The sequence below is a fragment of the Lingula anatina genome, chromosome 3 (genome assembly GCF_051362555.1).
Source record: "Lingula anatina isolate TDL-2025a chromosome 3, LinAna3.0, whole genome shotgun sequence".
NCBI lineage: Eukaryota > Metazoa > Brachiopoda > Lingulata > Lingulida > Lingulidae > Lingula > Lingula anatina.
In genome coordinates, this window is record NC_141769.1 from 28432246 (window position 1) to 28450940 (window position 18695).

Consider the following 18695-nt stretch of genomic DNA (forward strand, 5'->3'; position numbering starts at 1 on the left):
CAAATCTTTGATCGTCCGAAAGTTACACTGATTTAATTTGAATGAAACTATTTATATTGGCAGAACAAAATATATATTAGGTTTGTACTTTTTGTCACGTCTTGTGTGGGTCGAACACTTTCGAAAGCCCTCTATCGATGATTTTGGTTGCCTGTTAAAGAGAAAATGGCGTAGCGTAAACAATAATTGTTGGACAAAGGTCATCAAGTAAATTTGTCCAGGTTCTCAGGAAAAATGCATCGGAAGTAACTCCCAATATGAGTAGTCCAATAACAAAGAGACTCGATCCTTTGGAGGAGGTACCCAAGAAGACAAAGAAAAAAGATGCGAGTCAAAAAGAATCGAAAGAGCAGCGGCAGCTGCGACACAGGAAAGAAAACATGCAACGATACACGAGAAAAGCGGCTGTGAAAAAGAAAGTCTTTACGCCAAAACACGTCATCACAGTTGATACATCAAAAGCCAAGTATAACCAGGACATTGTGCGCTTATGTGTAAAGGAACTTGGGTGGAAAGAGGTAAGCGTTTAAGTTTACAGACAAATGTTTACAGGAAATCGCACTTGCTGACCTGAAAATAGGGTGGGAGCACCTGTTGTTATTGTGAAGTCTCACCTCTGCTCCATATTTACTGCAGACACGTATGGGACAGGTGAATCTAGGCCACCTGCTGATTGTTCAGTGTTGTGACTGTTTTATCTGTGAAAAGTCACATTTAAATTGAATTGTCCCTGGCTAATTTTAAAACTTCATAATATTATGTTTAATTTTTTTTAGCCAATCTGCATTTCACCCCATCTACAGTGTATACCCCCCCCCCCCCCCCCCATATTGTCACTGAGGTAAACAGAGGGCCAGACCTATTTATGTCATTAGAATTTAATTACAATTTTATTAATTGCCAAATATTTTTTTAATTAGAACTGTAGTTTTGCAAAAGTGTACTATTTTGCTGATACTGTTATTTTTTCTCCAGTATCCATATGGAAAAAAAGATGGCAGCTGTGATATCTACTGGCATTGTAATGGGTTCAATGACACTGATGTCATCTCTGGCAGAGTCAACAAGTTTCCAGGTAAGCTTGGTTGGAGAAAGGCTCATAAATTTCTTTTCTTATGATTTTAAAATTAGCTATATAAATTTCTTATCTTATGATTTTAAAAGTAGCTATATGATAATTTTTTTCATTTTTGTAATGTCAGATTTAAAACATATCTGTTCCCTCACTGTGCATTATATTTCCCTAGGAATGGATGAGCTGTCTAAGAAGATTGAACTGACCCGGGCAATGGAAACAATGCAATTCTTATTCCCAGATGACTACACTTTCTACCCCAGAACATGGCTACTCCCCCAACAGCTCACAGAGTTTGCCGCAGAAGTGAACTTGAAACGGAGAAGACACCCCAAACTGAAAACCACATACATTGTCAAACCAGATGGAGGCTCACAGGGGGATGGCATCTACTTGATTCGTGATCCCAATGATTATATGCTGACACATAAATCTCATGTTGTACAGGAATATATAGACAGACCATTCCTGCTGGAGAAGTACAAATTTGACTTGAGGATATATGTAATGCTGCTAAGTTTAGAACCTTTGGAGATTTACATCAGCAAGGAAGGGATGGCACGGTTCTGTACAGTGCCCTATGAGGCACCTAAGGTTAAAAACTTACACGAAGCCTACATGCACCTGACTAATTATTCCTTAAACAAACACAGCACCACATATGTGCATACAGAAAACCAGCACGACGGGAGCAAGAGGACGTTGAGTAGCGTGTGGAGTAAACTGGACAGCATGGGCCATGACAGTGATCAGATATGGAAAGAGATTGAGCTGGTGGCTCTGAAGACCGTCTTTGCACTTGCCCCAGAGCTGAGAGTTGAGTACAAGGCGGAGATTCCTGAGGAGAAATCAGGACCTGGGTGCTTCCAGGTATACAACTCATTTGTGAATGACAAAGGCTTAATATGAGTTTTCACAGAAGAAGTTGGATAAGTATAATGTCCTTTTCAAGCATATTCAATATGTATTCAGTATGCATGATCTTTATCATCATCTTCATCATCAAAAAATATTTCATTGTATTGTATTTATTTTAAATACTGTACATAATATTTAACTAATAAAAACCTATTTCCAGTTAAGATGGGTTAACCCAACCTAAAATCATTCAGTTTAGCCAGCTGTCTTGTTTTGGTTAGCCCACTATAGGAGGTCAGTGTAATGACTTGCTTGCGTAGTCACGTCGGGGTGGGAGGAACAACAGAGGCTTAGATTTGTTCCCTATGTAGAACTTATCATAATTTGTTAATGACATCAGGCAGTTTTAGCAGTTTGACATTATTGTGGCTGTGAATGGGACAACAGAGGAATCTGATAACAGATTTGTTCCCTATGACAGTCAGCCAACGTAAGTAACATGGACCCATTGTCAGTGTAAACACTCCTCATTATTCCAATTTTATTTGTTCTCCAGATCTTGGGGCTGGACATCCTGCTAACAGAGGACCTGCAGCCCATACTACTGGAGGTGAACTCTAGCCCCAGTCTTAGGACAGACTATGAAAAGGAGGTGGCCCCGGGGGTGGTGGAGTACATCCACAGTCCAGTGGACCTCGATATCAAGAAACCAGTCATTATGGAGACACTGCTTCTAGTGGCACCAAAGAAGAAACTTCAGATGAAACAGAGGTGAGAGATTTTTCCCTGCTCATGTTGTGTAAAGATATGATTTGTAGGTTTTGCCAACTCCTGATACAGTAACTGCTTTATAATATTAGCTGTGTAACGACTAAGTGTCACAGTGCCTGCACCCTGTATATAATTCCAAACTCCACTGCCTTTACGAAGTTAACATACTTTCACAATAAAAAAAGGTTCATAATATGCTATTTTCTGCATCATTCTTTCTTTACAGATTTAATTTATTTACTTCTTTCATAAGAGCTGATTTATAAATATAATACTCTTTCTTTCAGGAGATCAAACAGATCATCTAAGAAGAAGCAGGTAGATAGTCTGTGTGTTCCTGTACAAGATTCCATCAGCCAGAGCCCCCCTGTCACTCCTCTCTCCTGCAGATATCTGCAGCGGGACTACACTGGGTACGTAAGACAGGCCTTTTACCATTAGTTTAGCTTAAGATCAAACAAAAATTTCCATACGTTTTAGGATTGAGAAAGTTTGGGGAGTAAGGAGAGTCACTGACATTCTTACAAACTTCAGCGTCAAAAATTCTAAAGGAGATTATGTTGATAGAAGCCATTACCTCATAACTATTTGCACTGACAAGTTCATCTGCTAACTGAAACACACTTGCAGAGCTTGGTCCATTTGTGTGGGAAAATTTTTTCTTGCATTATGGTATTTTGCTTCATTGCTTTGAAATATTGCATGAGAAGATTGGTGCATGGATAAATGAAGCTCAATCTTTGTATGTTGATTTTATTCCTAGTGATTGAGACCTTGAGGAATGACCCTAAACTCTTTTCTTGTCTGCTTTTTTTCGCAAAAGATGATATCATTTATTATATTTCTCACCTGTCAGATATGAAGAGGAAGATGAAGAAGACCACCACTCAGACCCTTCCTCTGGTACTGAGTCAGACTCCCCAACTCCCTCTCACTCATACCCTGGGATTCACAGCCCCGATGAGAAAGTGCTGTACCAGCTGTACCCTGGCAGGTACAGTGGTGTGTATGATGACCTCAGGGTGCTGGAGAGGACAGCTGATATCTTCCTGAAGTGTCTCGGGGTGCGCAGCTCACTGAGGATGGGACCTACAGGGTTTAGAATGTTTACTAGGTGGGTTTATTTGATAGAATGTAAATGTAAATAAATGGTAGCAGTGAAATAAAGTGTTGCAAAAACCATGATTTTTTTTTTTTTTTTAGAAAACACCTCTAAAGATAAAAATAGACCCTAGATTAAAACTAGAATAACTAGATTAAATTTTAGTAGTTATCACAGCACTGTATTTCAAACATAACAATGATTTTTATGTTTTACCCCCTTCTTTTACAACAGGAAATGCCGCCTGACTACCAATGGTTTGAGTAACGCTGCTGTTGATATAATGTTTATAGAGCTGCATAGAAAGTGGGAATTCCTGAACCCAGATAGAACTACAGGTACGTAACACAGTGACTCTGTGAGGTGCCACTGTCAGATATATATAATGTATTCATTGAACTTACGGTGTAGTTTCAGGAAATATGGACATTACTTAACCTGGATAGGGTATTGTTTTATACTACCAGTAGAGAGATAAAAAATTAATGGAAAAAGGATTTTGAAGATTTTAACATAATTATGACACCTGTAGATGCAAGTATTTCATTTAAAGACATTCTGATATTTTTCCCAGAAAAAGTAAAAATTTTCTTGCCTTTCAAATAGGGTGAGAGAAGGACTCCATTTAAACTGAAATCTTATCAGAAACTTTCAGCTTTCAAACAGAGGCAACACACAAGTCTTCAGAGCATTTATCCCTGATCTGAAAGATACATATGTATTGCTCTTTGTATTAACTACATTAATGCTTACCTTTATTTTCTGCCAATACAGAAAAGTCTGACAAAAGAGTGTTTTTTCCTTTACAGAAGCAAAGAAGCTAGCTCAGTTGGACTTTCGCCCAAGAGAGTGTATGCCATTATAAATTGTTTATTAATGATTTATTTGTTAGACATATTGTATCAGTTGGACGCAGGATTCAATTACCGTGCAAGGACTTGATCATTCTTTGAATAAGTCATAGGTCAAAACATCCCACTAAAGCCAGTGCGATTATTTAGTGTTACCACAAATCCATTGTTATCCAGTGTAAAACCCTTGCATATTATTGGTCCACCTGATACAATATACCCAGTACTCCAACACTTTGAACAACCTTCCTTGAGAAAGCAAGTGACCAAAAGTGGTATATATTTAAATTTTGATGAACTTGTAGTCTTGTTTTTGTTGTCAAGGAAACTTGTTAAAAGTTATGAATTATTAAGCATAGAATACACTATATTTTATTTGCTTGCAGTCCCTTATCCAGCACAATATGCACTACTACTTAATATAATTATTTAATTATAGTTAAAATGTAATTAAGCAGACAGATCTGTTTTGTTTATATCTAAGTGCATGTGTAGGATAATTATGCAATTTATTATATACTCATTAACTTGTTTTTAAACTGAAAATGAACATTTGGGATACATGTAATTAATATAAAAAGGGATTGGCCTATACAGGCATGATTTGACTGGACTTTTTAGAAATTTTAATTATATGAAATTTTACATAAATGAATATTAATTATTTGAAGAAAAAAACATGTTTAAGAACAAGTTCTTATTATTGTTTACTCTGAATTATATATTCTATTAGCTTCAGTATTTCCCATAGAAATGCACCCTCTTTGTTTGCTTTTGATTCCATAAATTCTTCAGCAAACAAACAATACAAACAAAGATTACTTTTATCATTTTTGCATAACTTTGTGATATTTTGTCCTTTATGTTAGCATAAAAAGAAAACACACAAGTTATTGGTGAATTCTGTAATCATTTTCCATTCCTGATACATGTATTTCTGCACATCAAATTAATTTAAATTAACAAAGACAATGTACTTATATTATGTTACCAGCAAAAATGCTTGTTTTCTTTTTTATTTGCATAAAAGCTAGTTATTAGAATCCATTTTTGCAGGTAGTATTTTTAAAATTATTTGAATTTGATTTGATTGCACACTTTCCTTTGCACGTAATCTTAGATGAGATATTTGAGCAACTTAAGAAGCACTCTTCGCAGACAGGTAGAGTTGGACGGGGCAGTGTTCTCCTGAGTTTTGGCAGTAACTCTGTGTCTGGTTTAGGCCTATGAATTCTGATTAATGTTGATATCAGATATCATTATACTGTTATATGATGTTTGTCTCAAACACTTACTCATACAGTTATAAGAATTGTTACCAAGTTTCTCTGGAACAAGAAGTGAATGAATGGAAAGATGAGTTAACTTACAAAAGATTTTTTTAAGAGTATAGAAGCAAGTAAATTGGATTTATGTGTTAAGCTAACTGAGTTTACAAGATTCAATGTAAAAAAAGAGCAAGAGAATGCTGTGCTATGATAGCACCTTATACAGAGAACACTGCCCTTGGTTTGTTCTTTTAGTTAAGGGAGATCAATGCATTTTATAGTTTTAGTTTTCCCATTTGTGATGAGTTACTGGGAAGAGGATTTTATGATGATGCTCCTGTATGCATTTGACATATTTAAAAAAAAACCTGCATGCTTCTTCTTAACAATTTTCCTCTTTTTAGACTTTTCCATTTGTTTGACAGAGTGATGAATTTTCTGTGGTATCTTATGCATATTTTTTCATTTTCTTCTTTTTGTATAAGCAGTTGTTGGAAGTATTTTATCTTCATTTCTATATTTAAATACATTAAGTGCCTCATTGGACATGATATGTAAAAAAAAAGGCTGATATTTGAAAGCTGTGTTATTTCTGTGTTCACTGTTCACTGTATCACTTTGCTCTAGTAATTCTGTTCAATTACATCTACAATTATTGGTTTGTTTAGGCCTGTGCTTTCAAGGCTTCCTAGAGGCAGTGTTCACTATTGCCAAACGCAAGTTCCGAGGGCTGAGCAGACTGGATGGTGTTGCAGCACTCATAGACTACTGTGAGGCCAATTTAAGTGAGTACCACAAGGTGCATTGTTGAATTGAACATATTAATACTTAAACATTGACATTTTATGTCTTGTATTTTTGGTACATCTTAATGAAAATGACCAGTCTTGGTTTATTATTTGTTAATCTGTTTGGAGTCACTAGTATACTGTCATTAAGTTGGGGAACGGCCCTATTGGAAAATGGGAATGGGGGGGGGGGGGTGAGTGCCTATTAAATTGTGACTTTAATCATGTTTATTATATATTTGTACTGTGTTAACTGAATTAAAAATTGAACTATTGCATGTTTGCATGCTTTCACTTGGACCATCAGAGAGGTCATCTAGAGTGGGTAAGACCATCATTGATCACTTTTATTTTCATGCTGTGGCTGGCCGTTTGTGTCACAATTTTTGGATGACTTTGAAGATTCCTGTCACTTTTGTTTTTCAGCTATATTTCTAGCACATGTGCATTTTGCTTAAAAGTCATATGAAATCGGGTTCTTCCAAGATCAGCCTGAAGACTTGAAAATGATTTATTATTTTTTAGTCAAACAAGTCTTTAAGTGTATCAGTTCTAGAGTTGAGGTTATTTCCAGTGCAATCTAAGTTTCATCATTTTATTTTATTTTTTTATTTATTTATTTATTTATTTATTTATTTTGAAATAATGAATAAGACAGACCCTTTTTATCTTGCATTTTGGCACATTACCATTCTCATTTTATTTCATAATTGTTTGTAAGCTTCACTCCACAAGGAGCGCATTTCATCACAATTGCTTTTCACGTGGCTGTTTTGCCCTATTTGTGCTTCCACTTTGAAATTCTCTAAATTTTGTGAAAATGGATACTGTGGGTAATTGGTTGGTTATATTAATGATAAAAATGAACCCATTGATTCTTATATTCATAATTTTTTATCTTTGCTGTGATTAATTTTTTAGAGAAGAAAAATGTTCATGCCATGTTAGTTTCTCATCTTGTACTTGCTATTTTTCTTTCAGACTTTGGGAGACACGCTCGCCCGACCTATCTCCCTAAGGTGATGATGGCGGAAGCGGAGGACAGGCTGCAGCAGATGTCAATCTCGAAGCCGTCTAAGTACACGCGGCTGACCCAATCAGATCACTTCATTGAATTCATCCGGCAACGGAACAAGAAAAAAGCAGAACAGGAGGACAACTTGAAGAGTGATGGCTAATATATTCAGATGGACTTAAAATTGCTCAAATCAAACTTGTCCAATAATATTAAATCAAACTTTAGGATATTTTACTACAGATGTGAAATAAGGTCAACAATAATTGGTATAGCAATTGTATACATTGAGTACTAAGGTGTTTTGAAGGCATGGTTTTGATTTCCATGAGAAAAAGGTTTTATCCGAAGTGAGAGTTTAAACTTTTAATTACTTTTCAAAAAAAAGGGTGAAGGTGCAATTGGTTATAAGTATTTGCAAAAAGTTTTATACATCAGCTTGTATTTAGAAAGCTAAAAAGCAGGCAGCACTGAAATGGTCATATAGCATATTTTATATACTACAGAGGAAGGTTACAGTATGCAATATTGCCAAGAACAGAATTAGATAAAGTGCTGATTGTTAACTAGAAAGCTGTGTTGGTGTAGTGTAGTAATATCTTAAAGTTAGATTAAGATTAACAGTAAGGACAAAGGACAGTTGTCACTTGTTAGTTAAGTGAAACCCTTATTGAAAAAAAACATTTGAAAATAACATTTTTATAATAGCACTGAAATAATGTTTATTTTTTAGTCATTCTAACTGAATTTAGAAATTTTATCTTGGATTTGAAAATTATTATTAGAATTATTATTAGAATTATTATTATTTTTACGCAACCTGATATGTACTCAATATGTGCTGTATATTAATATGTGGTCTGGTCAGAATACTATGTGATACCCTTTAGAGGTGAGAGAGCATTTTTCTCTCACCTTTGGGTCATTTTTAGATATATTATGACATGCATACACCATGACATAATAGGCCTATCCCACCTCACCATTAAGAAAACTCAATATACGAATATATATATTTTTAGATCAGACCAAAATATTATTTATATATTTTGGTTGCATTCTGCCTTCAAGTATGTGTAAAAGCTGGCAGGGATAGTGTTGTAATTGTTAACATTTTGATACAATACAGCAACTCAGTAACAGCAGAAACTGGCCTTCCTTTAAAACAAGAGCTGCAAGCATATATAAATAGATAGTGGAGCTTTATCTCAACTTCCTGGAAGCTACTGTTTTTCTTCCATGACGTATTTATGTACCATAAAGTGCTAAGGCCCACCGTCCTACATTATGGCCAAGTGAGGTATCTGCCTGGTTGCATTTGCTTTTTATTTAAAAGAAAAACAAGTTATATCAATGTGCACTTTAGATGTAACAACGCACATTTTAGCGGTACTACCACTTTATTGTGGTCAATGGAAATAATTAAATATTTAATGTACTATTTTTCATATAATTTGTACGTGCTCGTTTTGGTGCAGCATTGCATAATTGTAGTTGTTATCCGGTTGTACCTTATTTCCGTCCAGACTGCAGTTATCAGCAGTGGGTTGCTTCATGTGGTGTAAAAATTGACACCTGTATGAGTTGTATTATAATAGTGAGTTATCAAAATATTTTCTGTTGTAAATGAGGGGTTGAAATCCTATAGTGATTGCTTGATTTATTAAGTTTATGATTTGTTCTATAATACTCATGTTTGTTGCCAAATGAGAATAATGTTTATCAAGCCGCAAAAAGGCAAGGTAAGTCCTTGAAAGTTAAGAGTATATTTGCTGAGGCGTCAAGTTCTCAAATGCAAAGCAGGTGATTTTCCCCATTCTAAGCTTACTGGTGAATTATTAGGCTAAGCACTATACGACTTAGAAGTGTCATGTTAAAAGTAATGCAAGTTCGTTTGTTCTTTAACAGAACACTGGAATTTCTTGATAGTGTTACCATGCTCAATTTCTCCTGATGTCAATGAATAATAATTTAACTTGTTTTTATTCTGTTTTAAGTGCATGACAGAGTTTTAAGTTGAAACTTGACATGCAGGAAAAGGTGACTTAATGCAATAATCTCTGGGAGTATTTCCCTGCAAATTCACCATCAATGCCTTTATTCTTGTCAGGATTTCAAAATTATTTTTCATTCTTGACAGCTCTACCTACATGATATTGCTCAAGTGAAAACTTCACAACTCCTGCAACTGTGACCAAAGAATGACGGAGTCCTAATTTTTTTACTAGAAAAATTATTTTAAGAACAAGAACCTCCATCCTGCGTGTGAAAGCTTTAATTTTGTATCCAGCATAATTAACTGGTGTTAGAGTGATATGTCTTTGCATGTTCTACAAAAATACATAATATGGTCAAAAATAACATGATAATAAAAACAAGGCAGCAAAGCTGTCAAATGTACAGACAAAAAACAGGAAATAACTATGCACAAAATAGGCTACTGTCAATTCTGATGCAAAAGTACATTATGTTAAACTGCAAATTCAACATCAAATTTTAATTATGCTCAACAGGTAATACCAATGTAAGTAAAATGTGTAACAAGTTCACACTTTGTATATGTATAACTTCCAGAAAAAGAAGCCAATTAGACTGCTTTTCCAACTCAGGCTGCATTTAAGTCCTGTATTTCTTTTATTGAAAGTAAGGCAATCATAAGTAACATGATTTTCCCATAATGGTCCTCATGGCAGCAGTGCCCAAAATACTTTTTTTTCAAATTTTGATGCAATATTACATAATGTTTAACAGCATAATGACCATCAATTTTAATAATAAAATATTAGTATTATGGATATTCAGAAAATGTGACTAGCAAAGGTCTTCAGGCCCATGGAACTTCAAGTCACAACTTGAAAATGCCAAAATGTAAACAAGACAGCACTGTTCTGAAATGTTTTTTTTTTATTTTTTATAATTTTTAACATAACACAAAATTAACAGTTTACTGCCGTTTTTATATGATCAACTAAGAAAATTGATGAGATGGGGAAAATATCAATAGAGCAGTGTTAAATGTCCAATTTCTTCCATTCTGAGATTCTGAACATAGTGAATGATTGAATCTGACAAACTGCAATGATATGAGTTTATTTCCATTTTTGAAACTTTATTACACAATACATGATAACAAGTTTACTATCATTTTTACATAATCAACTAATAATGTTGTAAAGATGCAGGAAATGCCAAACAAACACTTTTACGTATCTTATTAATTAAATAATGAAACTGTTAACATGCCTAAGAATTGAATCTGAGGAAATGTGAAAAAACGGCATTTTTTTAAAATAATGGCCCGATTATGCTGTTTTTTTTAACTCAACCTGCGTTTTAGCAGGAATGACCACTCCTGTGAGTTTAATGACAATTGGCCTGTTTTTCTTATATTGTGTTTACAGTGTTGCATATATGCCGAAAAATGAAAAAACAGCATAACTACTAAAATAGTGGCCCGATCATGCTGATTTTCGAACTTGATCTGCATTTTATGAATATTCATCAGCTCTGTAAATATACAGTCAAAAAGTAAAATTGCCTTCCACTTATCGTGTTTACAATGAAAGTGCACGGCACCAGCGACAGTGACGACGGCGACGACAGACGCAGGTGATGGCAATATGTACAGACACATCTGTACATATTTACTGTACTGTTTGAGAACAGTAAGTGACATGGTTTTTCTTAAATGCTCATCATGGGAGCAGTGCCCAAAATAGATTTTTTTCAAATTTTGATGCAATATTACATAATGTTTAACAGCATAATGACCATCAATTTCTAATAATAAAATATTAGTATCATGGATATTCAGAAAATGTGACTAGCAAAGGTCTTCAGGCCCATGGAACTTCAAAGTCACAACTTGAAAATGCCAAAATGTAAACAAGACAGCACTGTTCTGAAATGTTTTTTTTTTTCCATTTTTAACAATTTTTTAAACATAAAACAAAATTAACAGGTTACTGCCATTTTTATACGATCAACTAAGAAAATTGATGAGATGGGAAAAATATCAATACAACAGTGTTAAATGTCCAATTTCCTCCATTCTGAGATTCTGAACATAGTGAATGATTAAATCTGACAAACTGCAATGATATGAGTTTGTTTCCATTTTTGAAACTTTATTACACAATACAAGATAACAAGTTTACCATCATTTTTACATAATCAACTAATAATGTTGTAAAGATGCAGGAAATGTCAACCAAACACTTTTACATGTCTTATTAGTTAAATAATAAGACTGTTAACATGCTTAAGAATTGAATCTGAGGAAATGTGAAACAAGACAGCACTGTTCTGACATGGGTTTATTTCCATTTTTAACACTTTTTTTAACATAAAACAAAATTAACAGTTTACTGCCATTTTTATAGCATCAACTAAGATAATTGATGAGATGGGAAAATATCAATAGAATAGTGTTAAATGTCCAATTTCCTCCATTCTGAGATTCTGAACATGGTGAATGATTGAATCTGACAAACTGCAATGATATGAGTTTATTTCCATTTTTGACACTTTATTACACAATACATGATAACAAGTTTACCATCATTTTTACATAATCTACTAACAATGTTGTAAAGATGCAGGAAATGTCAAACAAACACTTTAATGTATCTTATTAGTAAAATAATAAGACTGTTAACATGCCTAAGAATTGAATCTGAGGAAATGTGAAAAAACAGCATAACTTCTAAAATAATGGCCCGATTATGCTGATTTTCGAACTCAACCTGCGTTTTAGTAAGATTGACCACTCCTGTGAGTTTAATGACAATTGGCCCATCTGTTTTTCTTAAATTGTGTTTACAGTGTTGCACATATGCTGAAAAAAGGAAAAAACAGCATAACTACTAAAATAGTGGCCCGATCATGCCCATTTTCGGACTTGACCTGCATTTTAAAAAGATTGATTACTTCTCTGAGTTTCATGACAACAGGCCTAACGGTTTTCCTTAAAATGTGTTTACAGGGTTGCATATATGCTGAAAAGTGAAAAAACAGCATAACTTCTACAATAATGGCCCGATCATGCTGATTTTCGAACTTGACCTGCGTTTTATGAATATTCATCAGCTCTGTAAATATAAAACCAAAAAATAAAACTGTGTTCCACTTATCGTGTTTACAGTGAAAGTGCACGGCGACGGCATCGCCATCGGCATCGGCATCGGCATCGGCGACGACGGCGACGACAGACGCAGGTGATGGCAATATGTACAGACACATCTGTGTCTGTACATAAAAAAAAGCATAACTACTAAAATAGTGGACCGATCCTGCCGATTTTCGAACTTGACCTGCGTTATAGTAAGATAGATTACTCCTGTAAGTTTCATGACAAAAAGCCTATCAGTTTTCCTTGAAATGTGTTTACAGTGTTGCATATATGCTGAAAAGTAAAAAAACAGCATAACTTCTACAATAATGGCCCGATTATGCTGATTTTCGAACTTGACCTGCATTTTATGAATATTCAGCAGCTCTGTAAATATACAGCCAAAAAGTAAAACTTTCTTCCACTTATCGTGTTTACAATGAAAGTGCACGGCGCCGGCGACAGCGACAGTGATGGCAACAACGGCGACGACAGACGCAGGTGATGGCAATATGTACAGACACATCTGTACATATTAACTGTACTGTTTGAGAACAGTAAGTGACATGGTTTTTCTTAAATGGTCATCATGGGAGCAGTGCCCAAAATAGGTTTTTTTCAAATTTTGATGCAATATTACATAATGTTTGACAGCATAATGACCATCAATTTTAATAATAAAATATTAGTATTATGGATATTCAGAAAATGTGACTAGCAAAGGTCTTCAGGCCCATGGAACTTCAAAGTCACACCTTAAAAATGCCAAAATGTAAACAAGACTGCACTGTTCTGAAATGGGTTTATTTCCTGTTTTAACACTTTTTTAACATAAAACAAAATTAATAGGATACTGCCATTTTTTATATGATCAACTAAGAAAATTGATGAGATGTGAAAAATATCAATAGAACAGTGTTAAATGTCCAATTTCTTCCATTCTGAGATTCTGAACATAGTGAATGATTGAATCTGACAAACTGCAATGATATGAGTTTATTTCCATTTTTGACACTTTATTACACAATACACGATAACGAGTTTACCATCATTTTTACATAATCAACTAACAAGGTTGTAAAGATGAAGGAAATGTCAAACAAACACTTTTATGTATCTTATTAGTTCAATAATGAGAGTGTTAACATGCCTAAGAACTGAATCTGTAGAAATGTGAAACAAGACAGCACTGTTCTGAAATGGGTTTTTTTCCCATTTTTAACAATTTTTTTACACAAAACAAAATTAACAGTTTACTGCCATTTTTATATGATCAACTAAGAAAATTGATGAGATGGGAAAAATATCAATAGAATAGTGTAAAATGTCCAATTTCTTCCATTCTGAGATTCTGAACATACTGAATTATTGAATATGACAAACTGCAATGATATGAGTTTATTTCCATTTTTGATTCTTTATAACACAATACACGATAACAAGTTTACCATCATTTTTACATAATCAACTAACAATGTTGTAAAGATGCAGGAAATGTTAAACAAACACTTTTATGTATCTTATTAGTTAAATGATAAGACTGTTAACATGCCTAAGAACTGAATCTGAGGAAATGTGAAAAAACAGCATAACTTCTAAAATAATGGCCCGATTATGCTGATTTTCGAACTCAACCTGCGTTTTAGTAAGATTGACCACTCCTGTGAGTTTAATGACAATTCGCCTAACGGTTTTCCTTAAAATGTGTTTACAGGGTTGCATATATGCTGAAAAGTGAAAAAACAGCATAACATCTACTATAATGGCCCGATCATGCTGATTTTCGAACTTGACCTGCGTTTTATGAATATTCATCAGCTCTGTAAATATAAAAGCAAAAAATAAAACTGTGTTCCACTTATCGTGTTTACAAGGAAAGTGCACGGCATCGGCATCGGCATCGGCATCGGCATCGCCATCGGCGACGACGGCGACGACAGACGCAGGTGATGGCAATATGTACAGACACATCTGTGTCTGTACATAACAATATGTTTGAAAAAAACATTGGTCTTTGGTATTTTATTTAGACAAAAATAAATACCCACCATCTTTATTTCTTCTTATTAACAGATATAACTTTAAATGATCCAGTCAGTATAATATTATTTTATTTAATCAAAACTCTGGTGACAATCTAAAAGGATCATCAATTCATACAAAATCTTTGGAAATCATTTATAATAAATGATCTTAAGAATGAATACACACAAGTAACAAGTACATAACCAGTGGAATGCAAATAGATTTAAAATATTTAAAGCATTAAAATACTTCTCAGGTTAAAACCCTAGCATTAATAGAACAACTGGCACATTCAAATTCAGAGAACATAAAGAAAGCGATTCGACTAATTGCACTTGAAATATGTTACATATGTGCCTCTTGTCCCAATTAACTTAGTTTATATGCCAGGAAAGCATTGGAGGTTACTTCAACAGAGCTACAGATAAGCTTGATATATAAGTCTGATAGCACTTTCAACTTAATAAACCTAAAAGACCTTTTTGCCAAGTAGGAATTCTACTGCTTTTAATGGTCTTAGGTTCCTTCTCCAAATACATGTTTTCACATATTTACAGTACAGCAAGTGCTCCTGTGACATCCACTGATGCTCGTCACATCTTACACAACAACTTTTAATTCTCCAATGTACAGGTACCTGTAGTGTATAATGAGACTGCTTGCAGCATGGTCTCATGGAAATGCTATATTATCTATTTTTTTGATTCTGTCAATAATCCATAATCATAAATGTTTTTCATGAGTTTGAGACATTTCATCCACCTAGTGTTCTTGAGATTTTTGCTTTTCAAACCAAACTTCATTTGTCCTGTTAAACATTTTAAAAGGGCTGTCGTATCCCGCAGTATAGTAGTAATCCTGGGCTATGGGCTCATCATTTTTCTGTAGACTGTTAGCTAAAGCTTGGGAGTGGTCTATCCACTTGTCATCATTGGCAAACCCTCCAAAGCTCCTAGAAAGGAAACAAAATACTGTCAGTTTATGGTTTTAATTACAGTCTGTCAAAATGCTAATGGAACTGAAATGAGCCAGTAATATTTTTGATCATTTACTGGCCACTATTTCTGCTTGGGGATGGTGGATTCTTATACCATGGTGTTGTGAATGGATAGTGAGCTAAAAAGCTTTGGGGACACACTGAAATCAAAACCCTGTTATATTTCTACAAACAATTTAATTTTTTTATATTTTATTCCAGAACAATAAGACCCATGGAGTGTTTTCACATTATGTAGAATGTCTCAAAAATATCAGCAGTACCAGAAACAAATTCAAAAGATCAACAGATAAGCCCAACCTATACCTCACAAACACATGCTTGGCAGGCCATTCCTCTAAGAACACGTCTGGATTGGTTGGTTTTGGGGGATTTCCCTCATGTTTCTTCCCAATAAAGAACGATACAGTGAATGTGTTCTCACAGTTTGGCCCTGCCCCAGGGACTATTCTTGTTGCCACAGGAGCTGTCATGTCTATCTTCATATCTGAAATATACAGAAACTAGATGAAATGCATTTTACTCTATATTCATAGAACCAATATATATTCATCTTTATTTTCTACAATTTATTTGACACTGACAGGGGGTATTAATGAAGAGCTCTTAAATAGACATTAATTTCAACAGGTGAAATATTACTGGCCTATAGCATAATAGCAGCAATGAAAACTGTAAATCATGTCAAGGAATCAGATTCTTCATCTGTAAAATTAATTGTCACCATATTTATCAATAACTAGGTTTACTTACTACTATATTCTACCGGTAATTAACAATGAAGGTGTTAATGAACTGAATAATTTAAACTTAACATAAATGGTTATTTATGAATACAACAAGATTTCATACATATAATAGTAATAACAGTTTCTCTGAAGTATAAAAACACACCAACCCTTTAATACTCTTGCTACCTGATACTATAATTATAAACATACGAGTTTATATAAAATCTGATGAAAATTACCCTTTTCATTCTTCCCTTGAATATAGTTGAAAAGTTTCCAGAACCCCTGCCTCACAGAATAGCTATGGTCCATGCCTTTCTCTGTGGTGCTAACCCACATAGTGGCTGGATAGGCTCGCTCCTCATAGTCCTGCAGAATAATAATAATAATAATAGAATCATTTTAATTACAGGCCTAAAACTGTAATTAATATAACCCAGCAAAAGGAGAAATGAACCCTAAATATTTAGGAATTCTACATGCCACTTTTTGAATAGCTGTTTGAAGTCATATATTTAATGAGTTGAGCTCAGCAGGAAGTGTGGTATATATATATATATATATATATATATATATATATATATATATATATATATATGGAAAGAGAAAGAATAAAAGAGTACTAGTAGGCATTATCTTTGACCATCATTATCCTTTTCTAGAAGCCCAGTCCTTCATATGTCAAGGCTAATCAGTACTACAACTTTCTCATCATATGCTTCTGAGTCATCCAAGTTTACTGGTACAAGTACCCTAAAACACTATGGTACTGGAATGGCACAATGTTCAAATACCATATGTGTACAATGTAGGTATAAATTTTCTGTGTCTTAGCTGAAAATACATGTACCTACATATATCAGCAGCAGATCTGATCTACAGTTCTATAAGTACAATATATATAAAATATAGTTTTCTTGACCACTTCTAGGTTCTAGAGCTTATCTGATGAGAGACACATGACAGACTTGACAGTCCAGCCAAAGGTTAAACTATTAGATAAAGTGCTGACACTGTTAACATGTATTTGGGTCATAAATCAGAACTGTCCACTGACCAGGTTTCATGTACTTATGTATGTTTTCAAGGATATCTATTTGTTTATTGATGGATTTATTTTACCTATAATACTGCATACAGCTGTCTATAGACATTTTAGCAACTACATTATGACTTAAAATTTGAGGCAATTCTATATAAATGTGCCATTTTAAATTTCAATATCACAGGAAGGACGATCACCTGCAATAAAACTTATGCTTCCAAATAAAAACAACTGACTAAATGGCAGAAATCAAAAAGAAAATCGGACAATTTCTTAAATACTACAGTGTAACTACATCATATATTGAACTCTACTGGTACGTACACGTGTACTGTATAAGAACAAAGTTCTGTAAATACATTCAATACCTCATTCTTCCTGACAACTGTATAACTGGGCGTTTCTATGCCACTGGAGGTGAAGGCAGATGCAATGGTTTTCAGGATGGCAGTCATTTTGAAGTTCTGAAAGTGAGCATGTACCAGTAACGTGAAAAATTGACATTAATGGTACTTAACTTAAATGCCCGCATGTTCCAACTAGGTCATTCCACAGAAAAAGTGAACCGAGTCATATTTTAGTGGTGGACACACTTTGTGACATGTTTGCAAAACCCTGTTCTAAAGTACCCTCTATCAAGGGGACAGACTGATTTTTCACAAAATATTCACAGATGTGTCTTAAGATAAATAGACAGTCATTTGATACTCTGACTTTTTGAAAATTTGCCTAAAATATCTAACCCTGGTAGAGGGTACATGTACATGTACATGTAGTTCTAAACTAATTTAACAGCCAGAAAAATGCCAGTACAACTAATTAAAATATTCGACAATCATATGAACAATTTACACCTAAATATCATCATCTTAATCCAGTCGTTCTCACCCTTGTAAACACTGAATTTGTCACCAGTCTGTTCCCGTTTACTGCTAACATTCACTGGGTTTTATGTTGTACAGCCTTGTCAGTGAAACCTAACTCATGTTTTCATAACACTCAAGGCCATGCGCACAAACACGTGCGGTTATCTAGGTCAGGTTGGCCGAGTCCAATGTT

General features: G+C 34.3%; 2 protein-coding genes across 3 annotated transcripts; one reads left to right on the top strand and one right to left on the bottom strand.

The window, feature by feature from the left end:
* The first annotated feature begins 128 nt into the window (after positions 1 to 128).
* LOC106171062 (tubulin polyglutamylase TTLL11) lies at positions 129 to 10336 on the top strand. 2 transcript variants are annotated; one of them, XM_013551185.3, is made up of 10 exons: positions 129 to 518; positions 976 to 1075; positions 1248 to 1945; positions 2490 to 2704; positions 2992 to 3117; positions 3561 to 3818; positions 4041 to 4144; positions 4616 to 4657; positions 6594 to 6710; positions 7695 to 10336. In XM_013551185.3, exons 1-10 carry the CDS (start codon positions 258 to 260, stop codon positions 7889 to 7891), a joined length of 2118 nt encoding a protein of 705 aa, XP_013406639.2. In that variant the 5' UTR covers positions 129 to 257; the 3' UTR covers positions 7892 to 10336. The 2 variants fall into 2 exon arrangements, with proteins under 2 accessions (XP_013406639.2, XP_013406641.2); XM_013551187.3 differs by lacking the exon at positions 4616 to 4657 and having other exon boundaries at positions 130 to 518.
* A 4494-nt stretch (positions 10337 to 14830) lies between these two features.
* LOC106171074 (heme-binding protein 2) lies at positions 14831 to 18680 on the bottom strand. Its single transcript, XM_013551201.2, has 5 exons — positions 18525 to 18680; positions 18005 to 18100; positions 16831 to 16960; positions 16167 to 16347; positions 14831 to 15815 (listed from the first exon to the last, which is right to left on the bottom strand). Exons 1-5 carry the CDS (start codon positions 18573 to 18575, stop codon positions 15626 to 15628), a joined length of 648 nt encoding a protein of 215 aa, XP_013406655.2. The 5' UTR covers positions 18576 to 18680; the 3' UTR covers positions 14831 to 15625.
* Between the last annotated feature and the right edge of the window lie 15 nt (positions 18681 to 18695).

What these genes read in the sequence shown, in the direction of transcription:
- LOC106171062 (XM_013551185.3), top strand. Translation starts at nt 258, where the DNA reads ATGAGTAGTCCAATAACAAAGAGACTCGATCCTTTGGAGGAGGTACCC. An exon ending in CAGGACCTGGGTGCTTCCAG is followed by an intron (nt 1,946 to 2,489) that starts GTATACAACTCA and finishes TTTGTTCTCCAG; the next exon opens with ATCTTGGGGCTGGACATCCT. An exon ending in CTGCAGCGGGACTACACTGG is followed by an intron (nt 3,118 to 3,560) that starts GTACGTAAGACA and finishes CTCACCTGTCAG; the next exon opens with ATATGAAGAGGAAGATGAAG.
- LOC106171074 (XM_013551201.2), bottom strand. Translation starts at nt 18,575, where the DNA reads ATGTTAGCAGTAAACGGGAACAGACTGGTGACAAATTCAGTGTTTACA. An exon ending in CAAATTCAGTGTTTACAAGG is followed by an intron (nt 18,101 to 18,524) that starts GTGAGAACGACT and finishes GCTCACTTTCAG; the next exon opens with AACTTCAAAATGACTGCCAT. An exon ending in CAGTTGTCAGGAAGAATGAG is followed by an intron (nt 16,961 to 18,004) that starts GTATTGAATGTA and finishes ATTATTCTGCAG; the next exon opens with GACTATGAGGAGCGAGCCTA.